The sequence below is a fragment of the Silurus aristotelis genome (assembly GCF_946808225.1).
Source record: "Silurus aristotelis genome assembly, chromosome: 14".
Lineage (NCBI taxonomy): Eukaryota > Metazoa > Chordata > Actinopteri > Siluriformes > Siluridae > Silurus > Silurus aristotelis.
This window is the reverse complement of record NC_139587.1, coordinates 5,340,656-5,362,331: the sequence shown is the minus strand read 5'-3', so window position 1 is coordinate 5,362,331 and position 21,676 is coordinate 5,340,656. Positions and strand designations below refer to the sequence as shown.

The 21,676-nt window shown below is 38.4% G+C and overlaps 1 protein-coding gene across 4 annotated transcripts in view; it reads left to right on the top strand.

The window, feature by feature from the left end:
• Positions 1-21,397, top strand: part of aff2 (AF4/FMR2 family, member 2) — a 255,571-nt gene extending 234,174 nt beyond the window's left edge. For 2 of the 4 annotated variants that reach the window (XM_083561461.1, XM_083561462.1), the window contains exons 13-21: positions 2,427-2,670; positions 3,298-3,434; positions 5,562-5,625; positions 7,381-7,517; positions 8,100-8,171; positions 13,978-14,071; positions 14,278-14,327; positions 17,000-17,232; positions 20,792-21,397. In XM_083561461.1, the coding sequence (XP_083417587.1) occupies positions 2,427-2,670; positions 3,298-3,434; positions 5,562-5,625; positions 7,381-7,517; positions 8,100-8,171; positions 13,978-14,071; positions 14,278-14,327; positions 17,000-17,232; positions 20,792-20,913 (1,153 nt within the window). In that variant the 3' untranslated portion in view covers positions 20,914-21,397. Of the gene's footprint in view, positions 1-2,426; positions 2,671-3,294; positions 3,435-5,561; positions 5,626-7,380; positions 7,518-8,099; positions 8,172-13,977; positions 14,072-14,277; positions 14,328-16,999; positions 17,233-20,791 lie in introns of all 4 variants that reach the window. The other 2 variants (XM_083561459.1, XM_083561460.1) reach the window with 1 other exon arrangement.
• Positions 21,398-21,676: the final 279 nt, after the last annotated feature.

Genomic DNA, 21,676 nt, shown 5'->3' with positions numbered 1-21,676 from the left:
TTGGTCTCTTTGAATTATCTTAATAAAACTCTGACATGACTGCGCCAGCTTGCTCTAATTTTGGATATTCAATTAACTGCCAGAGCGGACATGCACCCGCCAAAGACATGCTTGTAACCGAGGTCGTGGGGCCGTCCTGTCTGTCTGCTGGTGTCCACTGTCACGAGACATGAGTAATTGTTGCAGATCTTGACAATGCGATAAGCAGCCCCGGGCTAAAATATTAGCCTCTTGCTAATGCTCGTTACGGGAAGCACTGAGCACCTCTGGGACTTTTTAATGATATCACCTTCCCGCTGGGTTTTAAATCAGTTTGGTTCAGACAGCATCAATGCGCACACGCTACATTGCCCCTCTTAATCAGATTAGAAAAGGAAATGCACTTTTTATTATTGTTGTAAAGGTTCTGGACATGTTCACATAAAACATGCTGGGAGTTTTTTTCTGAGACGAGCAGGCTCAGCATATTCTCATTACATTATACAGTTCAGACAGTTGGGCCTGTGTGGATAAATTGACAGTCAATGGCTGTTTATTTTTTAATTTGTTCTAGTAATTAGAAGTCAATTAGTCATTTACTGAGAAAAAAATGATAAAGTGCATTGCTTTTAAAGGGGTAAATGGTAGCTTAAGTGGTTAGGAAGTTGGATCATGAGTTCAAATCCCACCACCTTGGCGAGGTGGTACATCAGTGCTTAAAGCTCTTGGATACTGATCAGAAGATCGGAGTTTCAACCCCAGTATCGCAAAGTTGCCACTCTTGGGTCCCTGAGAAAGGTCCTTAACCCTATGTTCTACGGAGGTGCTGAATCCTAGCTGACCGTGTTTGACCCTAGTTGTCTAAAAAGATCTCCTGTATATGCGAAAAAAAATAATTTCACTGTGCTGTAATGTATGTGTGACAAATAAAGGCTCTTCTTTTAAGATGCCACTGTGGGGCCCTTAAACAAGGCCCTTAACTGCTCAGTTAAATGAGATAAATTGTAAGTCGCTCTGAATAAGGGCATCTGCCAAATGCCTTGAATGCACATATTTGTAAAATGCACATATTTCTAAAATGTAAACAGCAGAAAAGAATTTGTCAAACAACATTTCCTTTAAATTAAAGGAAATTATATTTTTTACACCAATGTCATCTGATCAACGGCTCATGCAACTCCCAGCACCACCAAGATGGGCCCTTAAGCAAGGCCCTTAACCCTCACCTGCTCAGTTGTATAAATGTGTTAATTAGACCATAAATGCCATAAATGCAATTCAATGTAATGTAGAACATGAAGATGAGTGTGTGAATCAGGTGCCCTTAAGCCACCATGTTCAACTCTAGGCTCAATAGCATCCACAAAATATCTAAATACGATTGGACGCACAACTTTAACAAATCACAGAAATAACTGTTAGAGGAACGACTTTATGCGTTATACAAAGTAGTATGAAAGTCATAACGTTCCGTGAAACGTAAGCAAATCGTTTTCCCAATACGTAGTTAAATGTAGAATGGGTTTCATCTAATCAACAACTTCAAAAACAACTTATTTTATTTACTATTTTATTTTCCTCACATTTTGTACTGATTTGTAGGGTTTATTCCCCCAACCTCCTGCCCTCCCACAGCTGGGACAAGTAAATGTATTGGTGGATTTGTCTATTTGTTCATACCACCCCTTCAAATAATCCCTCACTATTAGCCTTGTAGCTTATATATGATCAGTTAAACCATAATGGCAATTCTGCAACCTCAAAAATCAATACACCTGTAGCATTAACTGGATTTGGTCATTTGATTTTACTTCTGTCCCTTAAATACTAGTGCAGATAAAAATTCTACTGCACAAAACATTTCACTAACCTGAAGGATTGGAAGAAATGGGAAAAGTACTAAATGACATCTTATCTATTTTTAGCCAAAATTATGGCCTGAGGCTGTGTGGAAATTGACACCACATTTCAGCGGTTGTTTACTTAAACCTCGGAGAGGCTTTTCTCTCTCTAATTAGGGTTTAGTTAAATGCTAAAATGCAGCCTAGCCCCTCAGGCATTCTCCACCATCCAGCTCACTTCATTTGAACACGCATTTGCATCATGGCCTAACAGCTATTTTAGCACCAGTACTGGCATGATGTTAGGTAAGTATGCACGTGTTGAGAGTTGTAGCGAGTGTCAGTGAGAGAGTCAACAAGTCAGACGGTATTCACAAATTAACCTTTCGGCCCTTTACTTCAGTGCACTACCTCAGCCGCAGACCTCAGCTTCAGATTGGGTTTATCTTTCCCTCTAGACCCACATTTTGGGTCTTGCTTTTTAGTCAGGATTTACTCAGCATCATTATTGATCCAAGAGAACCAAGCATTTAAAAATGGGCATTTTGCAGCCACATTTCAAGGCATTTCCAGGCACCACTAACATCCGGTTTGCTTTCCAACAAGCTCTTCGAAGAAGCAGCCGAGGAAGCTCCTTCCACCGTTGCTCTCCCCACTCTCAGACGAGCCCATGGGTCGCCAGCGAAGAAGCAGCGAGAGCAGCTCTTTTAGTATGGAAGGAAGCACACAACCCCTTCCTGCAGCCCTCCCCCCCACGCACTCGCTTCCACCTTCTTCCTCGTCATCGTCCTCGTCATCGTGTCACAAGCACCGCAAAGGCGAAAGCAAGTCTCATTCCAAGACCAGCAGCGTAAGTGTTAAGCGCATGTTCGTAGCATACATGTTGCCTGTTCTTAATGTCATTAACATATTAGCAACAATTCATTATTGTTAAATATTCATCTCATTAGTAATAAAGTGTGGAATTATTATACCTGCATTGTTGTTCCATCTCATTAATCTGTTGTATAAAAAAACACACACACGCACTCTGCACTGGAGGTGTTAATTTAACTGCATGTGTAAGAACTGGTTGTGACTCGAAAAAATACAAGTCTTTAAAATGATTTTTAACGACTCAAGAAATAATATTTGGTGGAATTCTAGAAATGTGTTCGATGCTTATTTTACCTTCTCTTAACTCGCATTCGAAATAAAGGCGACTATGAACAATGCAGGTTCTGGTAGAAAAAAATGATTATGCAGCAGAATTCGAAACTAATCCACGAGTCCTTCCTTCGCTTGAAGGCTTCAACTATACATTTCCCTGTTATTGGGAGAAGACACGACCCTTTCGGAAAGGAGTTCAGAATAGCCTTGTAGGCGAAAAAAAAAAATGGCTGTATGCCGAGTCATCTAAACTCAAACTCTGAACATTTGCCCCTGAAGCAAAGCCAAATAGCCGTCACGACTCTTTTCTGTATTCATGGTATAGCAGGAGGAAGACAGCCACACAAAGACCTCCGGGGGTTTCCTCGCCAACGGTCAGGCCGAATCGAACGTGTGGCCGAACCCTTCATCTTTGTCCATGGACAATATGGAGCACAGGAGACCTAAACTTACATTCAACAACACGTAGGTGTTTCTGTGTTCTAAAGAGGTGTGAATACCTACAGTGTATATGAATAGCAGGTATGCTGTGTAATTCTTCAGAAATCTTGTTCGAAGGGTTCACATACAGGGTGTCTGACTGAGTCTAGAGATGAGCTTTGGGATCCCAAAGGACACAACAAAACGTTTTCACTTTCATATAGAAAAAGGTTTTCACTTTCATATGAGGGAACTAGTTATAAGCTGGCTGGACATAACAAACATTATGTGGTGAATTTATGATTAAATTGGGTTTATCTTTAAGTTGGGATGTACAGTAATGGTAGATGTAATATTTTAATAGAAACACCTTTCGGCTTTGTCACACCCACTTTGGGTTGAAATCCAAAAGGTATACAAATAGAGATAACAGTACACGCTTTTGAATTGACAAAATTATGGACTTTTTCTTATAGTTTGCATTTACAGCATTTGGCAGATGCCCATAAACTGTGTGGTATAGTATGGTGTGGCTGGGATTTGACCTCACAACCTTCAGATCCAAAGTCTTTACCACTAAGCTACCACCTCCCTGTTACAGACACTCAATGAGAAAACTTATACTCCATGCAAACACTGTGTGTCTGTAACTTTGGAATACTCTATTGCGAAAAAATTGACTTGAATTGCATAAATGACTACATTCTTTTTTTCATAAATTAGTATTTTGCATTCAACAATTAAACTCATTCTATAGCAAGTACTTTTGTACTTTAACTCAAGTAGAAATGAAAAAGGAGGACTTTTACTGGAGAAATATTTAAGCTGGAGATGGTGTACTTCATCTAAAAGCTGGTAATGACAGGCTACTGTAGTTAGCTAATTAAGTGTATAAACAGACCAGAGAGTTCTTTTCAATTAGAGACCACTCGCTTCGGCTGAAGATGGTTCCACGTGAACAGTCTAAAGATCCGTTATTGAGCAGGGTTCAACAAGAACCTTGATGATGAATTTGGATTGTAATTAATATTAGCAGTTTGGTACAATGGTTCAGGATTACAGTTTCCATGAACAGTTTTTCCACTCAAGTGTCCATCAGTGAACAGTTCATGCCCTCAAAAATAACGGAACTGTAATGAATGGACCTTCAGTGTCACTCATATGAGTTTGGGTTTCCCTTTTGAGTCTGGTTCCTCTCAAGATTTCTTCCTCTTACCACCTTGGGGAGTTTTTCCTTGCCAAGCGCTCAGTTATGAGGGATAAATTTATATAGACTCATTTCTAAATTTAATCTGTTTAATTCCGTTAAGGTACTTTGGCACAGCGTCCGTTGTTAAAGGTGCTATTTCAATCAAATTGAATTGAATTGAATTGAATTGAATTGAATTGAATTGAATTGAATTGAATTGAATTGAATTGAATTGAATTGAATTAGAGAGAAGTGTAATACATTATCTTTGCTTTATCTGTATCTTAGTCCGGATTTAAACCCACAGTGCGTGTGGCTACGCTGGAAGGTGTTACTTAATTAGACATGAACTCTACCATTGAATATCTTAAAGTAACACAGTATTGTTAGAAAAGCATAAATAAACCTATTTACAGTACATTTCGACTTCAAAGTAGCAAGGAGCAGCAGCCTTTCTAAATGTAGAGAAAGAAAAATTGAACAGAATGAAAATGCTCAAAAGCGGTAGCTCAGTGGTTATCGCGTTGGACTTTTGATCGGAAGGTCTTAAGTTCAAATCCCTGTAGTACTAAAAGCTGCACTGCTGGGTTCTTGGGCAAGACCCTTAACCCTTAACTGCTCAAGCTGTATAAAAAAATTATTGTAAGTTGCTTTATATAAAGGCGTCTGCCAAATTCTATAAATGTAAAGTATAAATACATAAAAAAGTAGTTTTAATTCTAAGTATGTTCACATTTATATTTTTGATGGAGTAGTAAATATAGTTTTACAATCACAGGGTCATGGTTTAAGAGTGAGACAAAGCTAAAACAAGGCAGTACGGTAATGAAAGGTGATTTCATGCTTAATAAAGGGAAGGAGGTTCATTCCACTTTGATTCTTCATACATGTCTTCGTTGGTTGGTGTTTGGTCAGAGGGAAAGGATCTTACTTTGTGCACATGTCTTTTATTGATCAAACGTGATATATATCCTCTTCCACAGTGTTCACAATGCGGACTACTACATGCAGGAAGCCAAGAAACTAAAGCACAAAGCTGATGCGCTGGTAAGATCGGCCTTTCTTTTGTGTTTTGCAACAAATTCAACACAAGTCAACCCATCTGTCAAATTCATCCGGATAGACTATTAGGAATGGCGTAAGAGAAGGAGGACAGATGTGCACCTCCTTGTCAGTTTTAATTGCTGCTTTTAATTGCAAGCAGAGAAGCAGTGACAGTAACAAAAAAAATAACATTCCAGAGGTAAGACCTTTACTGAAGACTCTCAAAAAAGAGCTCTCTTAAAGGACTTCAAAGAAGAGGATCATGATTTACTAACCAGCCTGTCGCAGCCCTAATAATCCACTTCCAGCAATTATATCTTAGTGTTGTCCTTTATAGAAAGTTACATCCAGTCTGTTGTAAATCATAGGGCTGATGTAAAAACCCGGTCATGAATACACAGTAAAGGGAATTGATTGCCCATGTTGCCGTAGTGTAATTGCCAGGATGTAATGAATCGCGGGCTGCGGTCTGGCTCATATTAAAGGGTTTTATTTTGAAATGGATGGAACCTGTTCAAGGGGTGCCCGCTTAGACAAGTGGTCAGTAAATCTGTTTTATGCTGTTCCCGTGCACTATGGATTAGGAATTGTGTTTCCTCGGGCTGCAGTGGTTAGCACTATTGATTTTTTTGATGAATGGAAACTTGCGTTATAAGTAACCATGGCATCAAATGTAAAAGGGTAACATATTGTACAGCTGATAGGGACTAGATATTATTATATAGATATTAATATGATAATATTAATATAATATCCCAGACAAATATTTTAACCAAGATGCTCCTTTGTCGATTACCGAAAGTGACGCTTATAACCTTCGCATGGGGTTGGGATTTATTCACGCACCTTAAAAATATTTATTAAGAGCTTCTTTCTTTTTACATCTTTATTTACAGCATTACTGAATAGGCTCTATATTAACATATTGGAAGAAAATTAGTTGTATGTGAAATCAGACATTCAGCACAAGGCTTCTCCTATCAAAGCTTTGAATCGTCAACTATCCGGGGTCACACATAATATATACACACACGTACACACGTTTCCACGTGTGTAAAGGTTGATCTGACGAAATTTATTAGATCTGACGAAATTTCAAGAATTTTTAAATGAAGTGAAAATTTTGAATGAATATCAATAATCCACATGTAGATGGAGTCTTATGGAGTCTTATTTGCATATGACACAGAAAACCTGTAAAGCTTACAGTAAACTGAATGTTCAAGGCATTTTTTTAGAGGGGAAGGGGAATGTTATTTTAGGTCATATCTGCATTACAAATGTATTATTTCGCAGCATACAATATGATACAAACTACCGTAAAGGTAAATTCGGTTTTCAAGGTGATGGACGTCGAATCCAGCACACTAAGAGACTGTTAAGTCTGTTTTCTGTCAAACATCATTTACACTGAGAAGGTCTGGCACACCTGTGTAATGGAAATAAATAAGCAAAGCCAATTATAGAATCTGAATCCGATCTGTAGTTAGACTTTTCAGGCATACATGTTCGTTCGAAACAAATTTTTCCTGAACTTATAGTATTTTCTTGATTTCTTGTGTAAATAAATGTAAATACTTTTTGTATATTTGGTATATTTTAAATTAGTATCTATCTTGATAAACGAGGCCCAATATCCAAAACTATTTTTAAAATCAGTTGCTTTCTGAACATCTTTATAGAGTAAAAGACTTTTTGTTCCTATCATCTGTCTTCTCACACTTGATTGCTGTCTCCTTTTTTTCTCCCGCTCTACAGATGGAGAAGTTTGGCAAAGCTGTCAATTATGCAGACGGCGCGCTCTCCTTCATCGAGTGCGGCAATGCCATGGAACGAGACCCGTTAGAAGCCAAGTCGCCGTACACCATGTACTCGGAAACTGTGGAGCTCATTAGGTCAGCACTGCCAAAAGCCAGCTTCCCATTTCTCTCTTTCTCTCATTCGCTCTCTCTCTCTCTCACTCTCTTTTTTTCTCCTGCCCCCCGGCACGGCCGCCCTACCTGCCGTGATTAAAATAAAAGCGATGATTGCCATTAGGGCCACCGCAAGGCAACTCTGTGTTACAAGCAGTGCAATTAGCAGCCCTTGTTTTATTAATGTCACCAAGAATGAAAATAGATGGACCTCAAAGCTCATCAGCGCACTCGGCAAATCAGTTGGCGGTGATTGAAATCGGAGCTTAGAGGAAACCGTGTGTGGTTGTACACACACACACACACACACACACACATACACACACACACACACACACACACACAGAAAGAGAAGAATTGGATATACTATAAACAGCCATAAAATGAGGATGCATTATATCAGCATTTCATGATATCTCGATAATTTTACGTTCTATAATCATTACCAAATTTGCAAGCAGCAGGCTCATTTAAGTGACGCTCCATAGGAAGAAAGAAACGAGAGCGGTAATAGATGCCTCATCGCTTTTGCTCATTATGTTGCTTTATTTTGTATCATTTAAGGTATGCAATGAGATTAAAGAACTTCACCAGTCACTCAGCCACGCTGGCGGAGAAGAAATTAGCGGTGCTGTGGTGAGTTTAAGGTTTTTTTTCTACATCAAAACCTCAATCTGTGTCTTTGTGCATGTGGATTTTACATAAACTCACTGTCCACTTTTTATAGGAACACCTGCACACTTCATTTATTTAGTGAGCAGAAAAGCATTTGGATTACCAGAATTGATCAACTAATAGTCTTTTAAAATGGCTACTGTAATAAAATCAAACAAGAATACCACTCCATGTGAAATAGTACTGAACTTTATTACAAAAATCTTTAATTAAAACAACAGTACTGATTCATGAAAAGGTGCCAAATGAAATAAATATACGCTTTCCATGCAGCATGCAGTCTTCGGGTAAAAACAAACAACACGGGGTGTCAGTGATTCGCCTCTAGAGGCCGCTCTCGTAATGACAGCAGACTGGAACCCGGAAAAACTATCGGTATAGATTTTTGACAATAGCCGGTTGCTATCGGTGACGATTTACAGTATCGTCCATTCAGTGAAGCACAGAAATCCGAGGCTAACATGGGAACAGGTTCAGATGGTAGAAGATTAGAAAAAAGTTTACCTGTGCTAGTCTAATCTTCAACTATACAACATTAAAGATGCCTCGAATCAAGTGAACACAATATTATTAAATTCTTATTAGTCTTATTTAAGATAAATAGATATAAGATATAAAATATTTCCTGGGTTTTATTTCATGTTCTACAGCAGCAGCTCTGACACTAACACCAGCTGCAAGGTAAACAGTATACAGTAACATGGATATGGAGGTTTTCTGTGAGGAAATAACATAGAAAGAGTCTCTAGTGTATGGAATTTGTAAACGTCAAAAGTATAGATGTGAATGAAAAAATTTTCGCCGCAAGAAAGTGATGAATGTGTGAGTAATGGCAGTAATCATGTTGTTTATTACTTTCCTTTAACCCCACAATTTTTGCGTTTTATTCCTTACTTATGCTTTACAATTACTCTAATGCAAAGAAGCAGGCTTTTCTGCTTTTTTAATACAGTCATCATGAGCATTGAATAAATGCCACAGTGTGTTTGAAAAGCCTGTTGTCTGGCAGCATATAAAAAAAAAAAAGCCCCAAAAGCCACACAACTTGCCAGCCGTCAGCAGCCTGATGTGGCACTTTGCCGCTGCTCCACTTTGTCTAAATCTCCCCTCAGCCATCACCCGTCTACAATCGGTCCTATCTGGGAGCTTTAAAACACCGCTAAAGCACTTAATCAGCTTAGACCGGATCATTATTCTTGTATTTCATTAAGCCGTTAGAGGATAATGAAAGATTTCCGTGCCGCTGCAGCGGGGATGTGTACTCGAGGGCAGATAAAAGACGATCCACATGCCAATTTGTCTGTCACATCAGCAACACTTGTTTATGTTGAATGTCAAGGTTGGATTTGTGCTCACACCAGGGCGACTGTAAAAAAAATGGTTTGATACGGAGCTCCCAGCTTTGTGCTTTTGATAATCAGAGTCATTTCGGGTTTAATGCGAGCGCTCAGGTAAATTTCAGAGACGGATTTTCATTCAGACATTTTCTATATACACTATATGGACGAAGGTTTGTGGATATCTGGCCCTAAGATTAGTATGTGCTTTTTAAATATACCATTAAAAAAATTTCACAATTCTTTCCTTATAATGTCTCCACTCTTTTGAAAAGTTGTTCCACTATATAACATTTTGGAGGTGGTTGTGGAGATTTCTACTCATTTAGTCACAAAGGCATTACTAACGCCAGGTACTAATGTACGATAAGGAGGCCTGTGGTGCAGTCAGTGCTCCAATTTATCACTAAGGTGTTTAACAGCGTTAAGTTTTGATCTCTATAGCAGGCCACTCAAGATCTTCCATCTCTAACCCATGTAAGCAATATGTTAATGGAGCTGGCTTTGTGCAAATGTACATGGTCATGCTGAAACATGTTTGGTGCCCTAGTTCAACTGAAGGGAAAATTTCATGCTTTCGCATCCAAAGGCATCCGATCCAATTGTGTGCCTCCAACTTTCTGCCTCCAACTTTTCGCATATGGCTGGAAAAGTCAGGTACTTTTGTCAATATTGTGTATATGCGAGAGAAAATCCACCCTGATCAACTTTATAGTAATCTTTTATCGATAATGTGATGCTTGGCATGGGTCAGCTATGTAATGAAATCTTAGCAAGTTAAATTGCACTACATGGACAAATGTTTGTGGACACCTGACCATAATATTGGTATGCGATTTTTGAACATCCCATTCCACAATTTAGTCCCTATTTGCTGTAGCAATAACCTTCACTCTTCTGGGAAAACCTTTTAAAGATTTTGGAGTGTGCTTGAGCTCATTTAGCCTGGGGTGCAGTCAGCGTTCCAATTCTCCCCGAAGGCGTTCAATACGGTTGAGTTAAATTGTCGGGATACTTCACTTCTTCTACTTCTTTTTTTTTTGCTTCTCCCATTAGGGGTCGCCACAGCAGATCATCCGTCTCCATACCACCCTGTCCTCTACATCTGCCTCTTTTAAACCAACCACCTGCATGTCTTCCCTCACCACATCCATAAACCTCCTCTTTGGCCTTCCTCTTTTCCTTCCTCCTGGTGGCTCCATCCTCAGCGTTCTCCTACCGATATATCCCATGTCCCTCCTCTGCACATGTCCAAACCATCTCAATCTCGCCTCACTCATCTTGTCTTCTAAACGTCCTACATGCGCTGTCCCTCTAATAAACTCATTTCTAATCCTATCACTCCCAACAAAAACCTCAACATCTTCAGCTCTGCTACCTCCAGCTCCACCTTCACAGTCCAGGGAGACTCCTGTCTGACCTTGTCCTTCAACCTGACCATCACCACTGCAAACAGGAAAGGGCTCAGAGCTGATCCTTGATGCAGTCCAACCTTCACCTTGAACCAGTCTCTGGTTCCTACTGAACACTTCACTGCTGTCACACTGTCCTCATACATGTCCTGCACCACCCTTACATACTTCTCTGACACACCTGACTTCCTCATACAATACCACAACTCCTCTTTTGGCACCCTGTCGTACGCTTTCTCTAAATCCACAAACACACAATGCAACTCCTTCTGTCTTTCTCTATACTTCTTTATCAACATTCTCAATACAAATAAAGCATCTGTAGTGCTCTTCCTCGGGATAAAACCATACTGCTGCTCACAGATGTTCACCTCTTCTCTCAGCCTGGCTTCCACTACTCTTTCCCATATCTTAATGGTGTGACTGATCAACTTTATACCCCTGTAGTTACTGCAGGTCTGCACATCTCCCTTATGCTTAAAGGTCAGTACCAGCAAACTCCTTCTCCATTCCTAAACATCTCCATGCTTCTACCGGTATGTCATCTGGTCCAACCGACTTTCCACTCTTCATCCTGTTAATTGCTGCTTTCACTTCCTCCTTACTAATCCTATCCACTTCCTGCTTAACAATCTCCACACCACCCAACCTTCTCTCTCTCTGGCTTTGTGCACAGATGCATTGTCATGCTGGAAAAGACTCCAACTTTGTGGTAACAGTTTGAGGAAGAACCAAATATGGTTGGACAAGCCAGATGTCCCAATACTTTTGTCCACATAGTTTATCTTAAATATATTAGCTGAATTATAAAGTCATTATGAAATAATAACAAGCCAAAATGAGACATCATTACTCTTTTTAAGTTTGTTCTTAATCCATCGGGAAATCGATTTGCTGCTTTCTAGGAATGAATGATTAAAATGAGCAACATTATGCCAATAGAACAAAATTTTTTCGAGGTTGAAATAAGTAGAAATGGCTTGAAATAGGTTTAATAATCTTAGATTTGCTTCATTGTAACCTCATACTGGGAAATATCAGATAAATCTGATTACATTTATGATATTTCGCCTTTTTTTCATCACCCAAAACGCTGTATGAGTACGACTGGGCATTAGAGATTGCTTCATCTATACCTAAATAGAGAGCAATGCGGTGGTGTTCTTCAGTCTCTCCAGTTCCCTCGACTTCTCATGTGTACTCTCTTCTTGAACAGATTTTGCATGCTGATTCCATTGTCATTCCGTTGAATATCGCATTCTAAAGATCCATGAAGTTGAGCAATTTAAAAAGAGGATGGATTTAAACTGTCATTAATGTTAATAATCTGCTGCAATGGTCTAGGACCACAGTTGGTGTAAACAGTTCTGCATTTAAGCGCTGAAAAGTACAGATCGACAGTAATAACTGCAATTGATAAAGTAACAGATTAATAGACATTAACTTATACATTCCAACTTTATAACTTCTTTATCTCTGCAAGACTGCATTGGGACAAAGTCTATTGTTAAAAGCACTTTACAAATAAAACGGAATTGAATTGAATTGAAATATAAGCAGTAGCTTAGCGGTTATGATGTTGGACTACTGATCAGAAGGGGGTGAGTGTAACTTCTAAGGTATATACCTGTAAGTAAGTTGTTCTCAATAAGAGCATCTGCCAAATGTAGGTCTCATAAGCTACTAACTATGTGAATCAGGTCTTTTCCCCACTCAGCTCCAACATTTATAGATACTTTACACTGTTCTGACTACTTCTCTGTTGGATTTCTCATTGATATGCCATTTTAACACAATGATGAGCAAAAAAATGCTTTTTCTCTCTTCATTTTGGAGATATAAGACAAATTTGACCAGGAGATAAAAGACAAATTTCACACCCATTAGAGTGAGTAAGTTAAAATTAAGATACACTTAGTAAAATATTACTCCAGTAAAAGTACTTCACACTTTTACATAAGTAAAAGTATTTGCCTTCAAATCTACTTAAGTATCCAAAGTACTATGATTTATTATAAATATTATGTTCCTATTAACATTTTTGTCGCAAGACTTATGCTTAATCAACTCAGTGTACGTTAAGAAAAGAATGTCACCATGTTAATCCTATTTAATTCTATTAAAATAATGATATTAATTAGTCATTGATTGATATCTTTTAAAATCATCATGAGCCCAAAACCTTTTCAACTACAGTATAATTGTGCAAATAAGGTCACGTGCGATGTGGTGAGTTCGAGTCTGGAGTTTCTGCCATCATTTATTTCTCTCTAAATGTTCTGCTTGCTGCTGAACTGATGCTGAAATGTATGTTTGTGATAAGTAAAAATTCAAAAAAAGAGCGCAACCCTGATTGGTCGATTGCTGAGTGTTTGACCAGTTAAGTTTTTATCCTCATAAATAAAAAGTACATCTGATTTCGCAAAATGCCATTGAGTAAAAAGTAAGATATTTGAAATATAGTGAAGTTAACGTCTCCCCAAATGGAAATACTTCACTAAAGCTACTTTTAAAAAAAAATACAGCAAGGAATTACATTTACTTTGTTACTGTCTACTCCTGTCAACAGCACCAATCAACAAACTGATATTGTCCCAACACAAAAGGCGCCTGTATTGGTTATGACGGATAAAAAGAAATGAGGCAGTCTGTTATGAAACCTGACCTAAATCCAAGTGTCCGAAGAGTGCACAGTGTTAAAGCTCGAACCCGAGGAGTTCTTATTAGAATTGACAGAGGGCTTGTTCAGTTTCATGGGGCGGTGCATATGTCCCAAGCATCTGGTGTCTCACAAGCATTGGACTGAAAGGTCAGTCCCTCGACGCTACTGGCTGTGTCCAAGCCAACACGCTCATCCATGCACACCAGGATATGGGTTGTTTACCTGTCTCGAAAAGTCACATCCTATCAAGAACATTCTTAAGAAACCTGCCAGCGTTTACTCGTGTTTGTTTACTCTGTTGTGTTTTTTTTTTGTCTCATATAAACCCTTTTTGCACGCATTTTCCTTCTCCACAGCAATCGCTGTTTATCCCTGCTGTACTTGCGGATGTTCAAGCTGAAGAAGGATCACGCGATGAAGTACTCACGCTCCTTAATGGAGTACTTCAAGGTGAACACCTTACACATGATCTGCATTCTCTCACCGTTGTTCTTTATTTGCAGCAGTATAACGGTGCAACAGTACAACAGTTTTTAACGGTGTCTACACGAATATCGTTTATTATCTGCGCATTTTGTCGCAATGATTAATTGTGTTTGAGAGCTGGAACACGCTCCGTCAGTTTATATAAATATTGTCTTTGTTTTTCTTCACAGAATTCAGCGAAAAGTTCACAAGCACCTTCACCGTGGGGCTCCAATGGAAAGTATGTCCTTCCTCTATATATACATCCAGCATCCTTTCACCTCTAGCCTCATCTTTTTCCATTTGCTAATCGCTGTTGTTCATCACACGTCATCTTGTAATGCAAGAAAACTGTCATCTTAGCAAATGAAAATTCATTGATTGGGCAAAAGTATTGGGACACCAGATTTATTTATTTTTTTATCCAGTAAGATTAAATTTCGAATTTACTTCAGCTAACTAGACCCAAACCTGCTTGGAATTGCCCTTTTATATGACAGTAAAAAAATTTAAGAGAGTTATATACATTATTTTTATTCATGTTTTTTTATTCTAATAAACCTCAAAAATTAAATGGGAATTAATGGAGTATCTGAGTTTATCAGTACTTGAGCATTTAGCTCATATTGATTGAGGTTCAAAGATGCACTAGTCCTCAACACAGCCAAAAACAGTTGATTCATGAGTTTAGATTTTCTAAAATGCTAGTCGAATTGTACACCTCAGCACCGCATTAACCAGAATCAACAGAACAGCTTCGTCAACAACAATATGTCTTCTGCAGAATAAATAATAAGAGCAGATAAAACAGGTATTAAAATAGGAAATTTGGCGTAAAAAGTACGTATACCACAACATTATACAAACATAACAATGACATTATGACCAGTGAAGTAAATAACACTGATTATCTCTTCATCATTGTACCTGTTAGTGGGTGGCAGCAAATGTCCACATTTTGTCCTCAAAGTTGTTTGTTAAAAGCAGGAAAAATAGCAAAGATTTGAGTTGACAGATTGTGATGGCTAGACGACTGGGTCAGAGAATCTACGAAACTGCAGCTCTTGTAGGGTTTTCCCAGTGTGCAGTGTGCAGTGGTCAGTATCTATCAAAAATGGCCTAAAGAACTGGAACAGTGGTGAACCCGTGACAGGGTCATGGACGGCCAAGGTACACTGATGCACGTGAGGAGTGAAGGCCGGTCCAAACTAACAGATGAGCTCCTTATTGCTGAAGAAGTTAATGCTGTTAACGCTCAATGGGTCAGGACTGTTGAGAGAACAGAGACTGTTTAGTACAGAACTGGCAGCAAAAGGGGGACCAATACAATATTAGGCAGGTGGTCATAATGTTATACCTGATTGGTGCCTATAAAATTATGCCTGATCTGTGTATATTGAATCATAAATGTAGTTGAGTGGAGAGTGAAAGATGCTTAAATCGTTGATACTCAGTAAAATTAGAAAGTAGCCTAAAAATTACTTAGATACACTCAGGAAGTACATTTACTCAAATACTTTACATAACAGACAGTTAGAAATAAAGGTTGTGAACAGGACACAAAAGCTGTGAGTGAAGAATGTATATTAAAAAACAAAGAGACTCTAGTATTTATGTAGATTTATTTCAAACAACAAAGATGAAATCTAGAAAGACAGAGGCTAAGCTCTTTTATCTCCTTATGTTTGGTGTGGGCTGGGGTGACATGCTCTGTGTGTGTGTGTGTGTGTGTGTGTGTGTGTGTGTGTGTGTGTGTGTGTGTGTGTGTGTGTGTGTGTGTGTGTGTGTGTGTGTGTGTGTGTGTGTGTGAGTGAGCAAAAAAAGAGAGACTTGGCCTCTGGCTGGACACTACACAGGCCTGCTGCTCTGCAGCCATCGCACCTGTCAAACCCAATTAGCTCCGGCAGCCAGAGGCCTCCAGCCTTCTCTGCTACAATACCAGTAAAGAGAGCCTTCTAATCCCCCCCTACCTGCTGATCAACACCAGCTCCCTTACACACATAGACACACACTGTATCTTACACTCTCTCTTACACACACCTACTCCCCTGCTCTCACGTCTGCACTTTGTTTACCTTCTTTACCCATCATGAATCTTTTCTCTCCTTCCTGCTGTCTCTGCTGTCTCTCCTCCTCACTGATGGTCTGTTTATTTGAGTAAAAACCTGCACCGCCCCCAAGAATGGGCCTTGCTGTTGACAGCGAACATAATTTAGCCCAGCATGGTGCGAGTGCGGTTCAATTTATCGCTGGATTACAGGCAACGTGGCTTGATTGTTTAGGTTTAAGCAATGGAAGATGGATGTGTGTGTGTGTGTGTGTGTGTGTGTGTGTGTGTGTGTGTGTGTGTGTGTGTGTGTGTGTGTGTGTGCGTGTGTGTGTGTGTGTGTGTGTGTGTGTGGAGCTGTGCCTGTGTGGTAGAAAAACTCCAGGGTTAATGCTAATACCATTTTGCATGACGTGAAACAGCTAAGCTAGGAAAAGACTTATTTATTTGTTTGTTTGTTTGCTTGTTTATAGTTAAATTGCTAAAAAAATATATAATCTTTCTTCAATGCAAATCTTATAATATTTTTTAGAATAAATAAAATCACGGTTCTCCCTGTGACTGTGCATGCAGCCTTGTGTTGCCATCTGTTGGCGTGTTGCAAAACTAGTCTGAAAACTCTTTGATACCACTTTATTTATATATACATATTCTTATTGTACTAACTTACTTATTACTGCCAGAGCCTTTAATATTTATTTACTGTACATTTATCCACTTATATATTACATACCATACATATATTTGCACATTCATCTTTTCAATTTGCACAATTGCTACTAATTGCACTTCTGGTGGATGCTAAACTTACAGACAATATTGTTTATGAATAATAAAGTTGTATTTATGTATCTCTGATTTGTCAGGACTACAGGAACACCATCTCCCATGTCCCTGAGTCCTTCCCCTATCAGCTCAGTCAACAGCAACACTGGAGCAATGGTATCTTCCTCCTCGTCCTCTTCCTCGTCTTCTGGCAGCGTGGCGATCCCACAGCGCATCCACCACATGGCTGCCAGCCACGTCAACATCACCAACAACATCCTGCGCAGCTACGAGCACTGGGACACGGCCGACAAGCTGGCTCACGAGAGCCAAGGTACAAACTCTGCCAAAATATCTCAAGGATTCTTCGCTCAGAATAAATGTTGACAGTGATGCATTGATTAAACTGATTTTAGGATCATAAACCCAAAGCTGGAAATTAGGGTGTAAACAATTTGTATTTCCACAGTAAAATGAAGCGTGTTTTTGATTTAGGGGTTTGATTAGGTCATATCTATTCACAAAGTTCCGGGTTACTTTTTATATACAGGCAGATTGGTGTTTGGACACTCCATTATACACTATATTGACAAGATTATAGGGACATCTGATTTTCTGGCCATTCTCTTCCCCAAAGAGGCACACTTTGGATGTGCTAGCATGAAATTTACCCGCTCACTTAAACTAGGAGACCCAAACCTGTTTCAGCCTGACAATGCTCCTGTGCACAAAGTGAGCTCAATAAAGATATGCTTCACATGGGTTGGCATGGAAGATCTCCTACTATAGAGCTTCAACTCTACTGAACACCTTTGGGATGAATTGGAACGCTGATGTCGAGCAATAGTGGATTTTGTAGCTAGGTTAGCTCGTACTTGTCTTTAATCGATTAATCAACCGATAGTTTGTAAAATTGGATGCTGGATAAAAAACAAACAAACATAACACTTCAAGTAAAATAAAACTAAACATTATCACAAACATAAAAAACAATCATGAAAATCTGCCTAATTAAATAAACATGAATATAGAAATTAACAAATATAATTTTATAATTTTTTTTTTAAAGATAATAAACATAATATAGCGCTCTCTGTGCAGCGTGCAGTCTCACATGTAAAAACATACAGCAAATGGCATCAGTGATTCACCTCTAGGAGCCGTTTTCGTAATGACAGAAGCGCAGAAGCCAGAAAAACATTGGTATGGACTTTTGCAGATAACCGATAGTTTAAACTATCTATGCCGATTGTTCAGCAGAGCTGATTAATCGGTTGACCTCTAATGGCAATGCCCCTGTAGATAAAGCTAGCTCCATTTTAATATGCTTTACATGGGTTAAAATGCCAGAGCTTGATCTGTTTTGAGCCGCTTGATGGTATCTACTGAGCACCAACATACAGTTCAGCATCAGTTCAACAGCAAGCAGAACATTGTGAGAGGAATAAATGATGAAAGAAACTCCTGACTCTAACATGCTACAACACCACTGGCATTATTTGTGCAAATATTTTTGTGTTTGTTAAAAAGAAGGTTTTTGGGCTTATGATAGTTTGAATAGAAATCAATCAGTGTTAGACTCATTAATATCAATCTAATAATAGATTGATGTGCTGTTTGTAACATTTGAGTCTTTTCACATGAAGCAAAGAGTCTTATTTGTGATCAAAATTATAGTAGTACATTATAACAATAATAAATAATAGTACTTTGGATATGTAAGTACATTTTAAGAATATATATATATATATATATATATATATATATATATATATATATATATATATATATATATATATATATATATATATGTATGTATGTATATACAGATGGTTCGACTATAAAAATTTTCGATCTTACGCGTGCCCGCTGCCATAATGGCATAATTTCTAGAGCATTTCTACTAGCGTTCTACTGGCATTTCTACTGAGCATGTGCTTTAGATCAAAATTCATAGAGACTTTTTGCAAGAGGTTTTGTCAGGGATTTGGTCACTTTTTCTGCATCTTGAATCTATGTGAGGCAGGAGTATTAGTTTAACACAAGTTTGGCCCAGTGTGAGTTAGAAAATTGTATCCTGCTGACAGATATCAGAAGAAAAATCCGGGCCATCTAAAAACGTGAATTCAAATTGGCAACCGAAAAATCACGTCATTGCCATTGCACAAAGATAAGTTCTGCTTGGTTTCTAAAGCAAAATGTGTTAAATTGCCAACATCAAAATTCAGATCAGATTCTCTGAAGCAAACATTGTTGAACTCTTATGAAGTCTTAAATATCTTTGCAGAAAGGATTCTTGTTTTTCATTTTTTTCCAATTCATCTGGATTAATTTGACATTTATTCATTTTCCAGATGCTTTTATCCGAAGAGCTTTTGGCGTGAAGGAGCCTGCGATCCATTTTGTTAGTCATGCAGTTAAGGGCCTTGTATTCATCCTCGACAAGCCGCAGAGTAACGGCGTACTTCCCACGTCAGCATGCCACTCGCTCATTAGGCCTGATTGGTCTTCTTTTACATCTTATCTACATCTGTCAGAGGTTGAAAAGAGAACTGGCCCCCTTTTCACACATTAGCCTTATCAGTGAGGGAACATTTATATGGACCACTGGAGACAGAGCGTGCCTTCATCGCTCTGCAGGTTTGATAGGGCTTTCTCTGTCATTTCCTCTCCCTTGTTCCTCTAGAGAAGGCTAATTAAAAAGCACAGAGTTGCTAAATGTCACGTGTGAGGTCTCTCTGGCTCTGAAGGCTCAAGTCTGACCCTCTCTCATTCCCTCGCTCTTTCCTCTTCACTCTCTTCTTTCATTATGTCGTAAATTAAGGCCAGTTGAATGTAGCCTTTGGTAGAAATGATGTCAAAATGATAGCACTACAACCTCAGACACACGCAGCCAAGAGAACTAGCCATGTTCATAGCTTACTGATATCTTTTATAGCTAATACTAAAAAAAAAAAAAATTTGATTAATACACTAATTAAACATTATCAGATCTTGAATGTTCAACCTACACAACTTACAACTCCTATAAGACTTCTGCTTCCCATAGGAAAGTTCTCATATTAGTGTTTTTTTGCCAGTGGTGGACAAAATACACAAACCAAAAAGAGAAAGTGTTGTCTCAAATAAATATTACATCCAATCATTGAATTTTTTAATCAAACAATTGAAAATCAAAGCACTTAAAAATCTAATATATGTATTACTCAGGTATTAGATATTGAATATCTAAAATAAATAAAAGAAAAAGAAAAAATTAAGAAAAATTATATATATATATATATATATATATATATATATATATATATATATATATATATATATATATATATATATATATATATATATATATATTTACCTGGAACGGTTAAAAATGGAACAAATAGTGGAGCTTTTTTTGCCAAAGCTGAAAATGTTTGAATATTTAGATAAAAAAATCGTTTTTATGAGTTCTGTATGGTATAAAGTCTTCTAATCATATTTCTAACCTTGTTTGGATGTTGAACATTCTACTAATTATGACTTGTTAAAGTGTTGTTTATGTTTTAAAGAAGACTGAAGCATTTTGTGGATGGGTGCCAATCATTTTAAAACCCCTCATTTAAAACTTTATACGGTTAAAAACATTGGGTTTAGTAGTAGTTGTTCTATTTGAACTAGTGAAAAAAAAAAAATCACGTCTCTGATTCTGTATTCAGACTTAATGTTTTTTAATATGATCATTAAATGTAGCTTTTTTGGGGAAAAGATGCCTGAAAAATGCACTTTTTGAGGGTAAAACATTGTGTTTATATGAAAATGTGTAGTTTAAAAATTGTTCAAAACATATTTATCCATTTTATGTTTTATACACTTGGATAAATCTAACTCCTTTTTTTTGTTATTTTTCACAGAGTTTTTTCAGGAGTTGGACTCGGTGATGGAACCACTGACGCAGCACAGCAGCATGACAGACCTGGTGCGCTACATTCGCCAAGGACTGCACTGGCTCCGCATTGAGGCCCATTTGTTATAGTGCTGGAGCTTTTCACTGTGCTCTCTCTCTTTCTTTCTCTCTCTCTTTCTCTCTCTTTGTCTCTCTTTCTATTTCGGTTGCTCTCCTTCTCTTGTTCTCTCACTCCTGCCACTCCTTCCATCATCTCCTTCCACCAGCACTGCCGTCTCAGAGTTGCTCCTACGCAAGTCGCAGCTGAGGAACGAGTCGAATTCGAGGTGCCGTTGGATTTCCTGGAGATCTTGAGCACTTGAGCATCTTGAGACTGCAAAAATTGTCAGTGTGTTCAGGATAGAAGAAAACAAACAAAACAAAAAAAAGGAACTACACTTCTGCTTGCAGCTGTTGCAGAGGACACACGCAGGAGGTCATGTGACTCGCTGGGGCAGATGGTTGAGACGGGACAGTATGTTTGTTTTTGAATCTGCTCTCTCGTTTTTGTACAGTGTACATTATTTCCTATAAAGTGAAAGAAGAGGGGCAGACAGGTGCCCCGTGTGCAATCCTTCTCTATGTCAGTATTGTTTCTTTGTATTACATGTCGATGGCTTTATAAAACAATTGGGAAGGACTGGGGGGGAGGGCAAAGGAGTAGCAAAAAACTCTAGAAAAGTAAAAAAAAAAAAAAAAAAAGATCCATCTTTTGGAGGAAATCTCCACCCTGAGCGTCATGACTGACCCACAATGGTCTGTCCATCATTACCCACAATGCTGTTAAACTTCCTGCAGATATTGGTGCCACTGACTTTTTCTTTTGTTCTAAAGACTGTGATGCGGCGGCGCT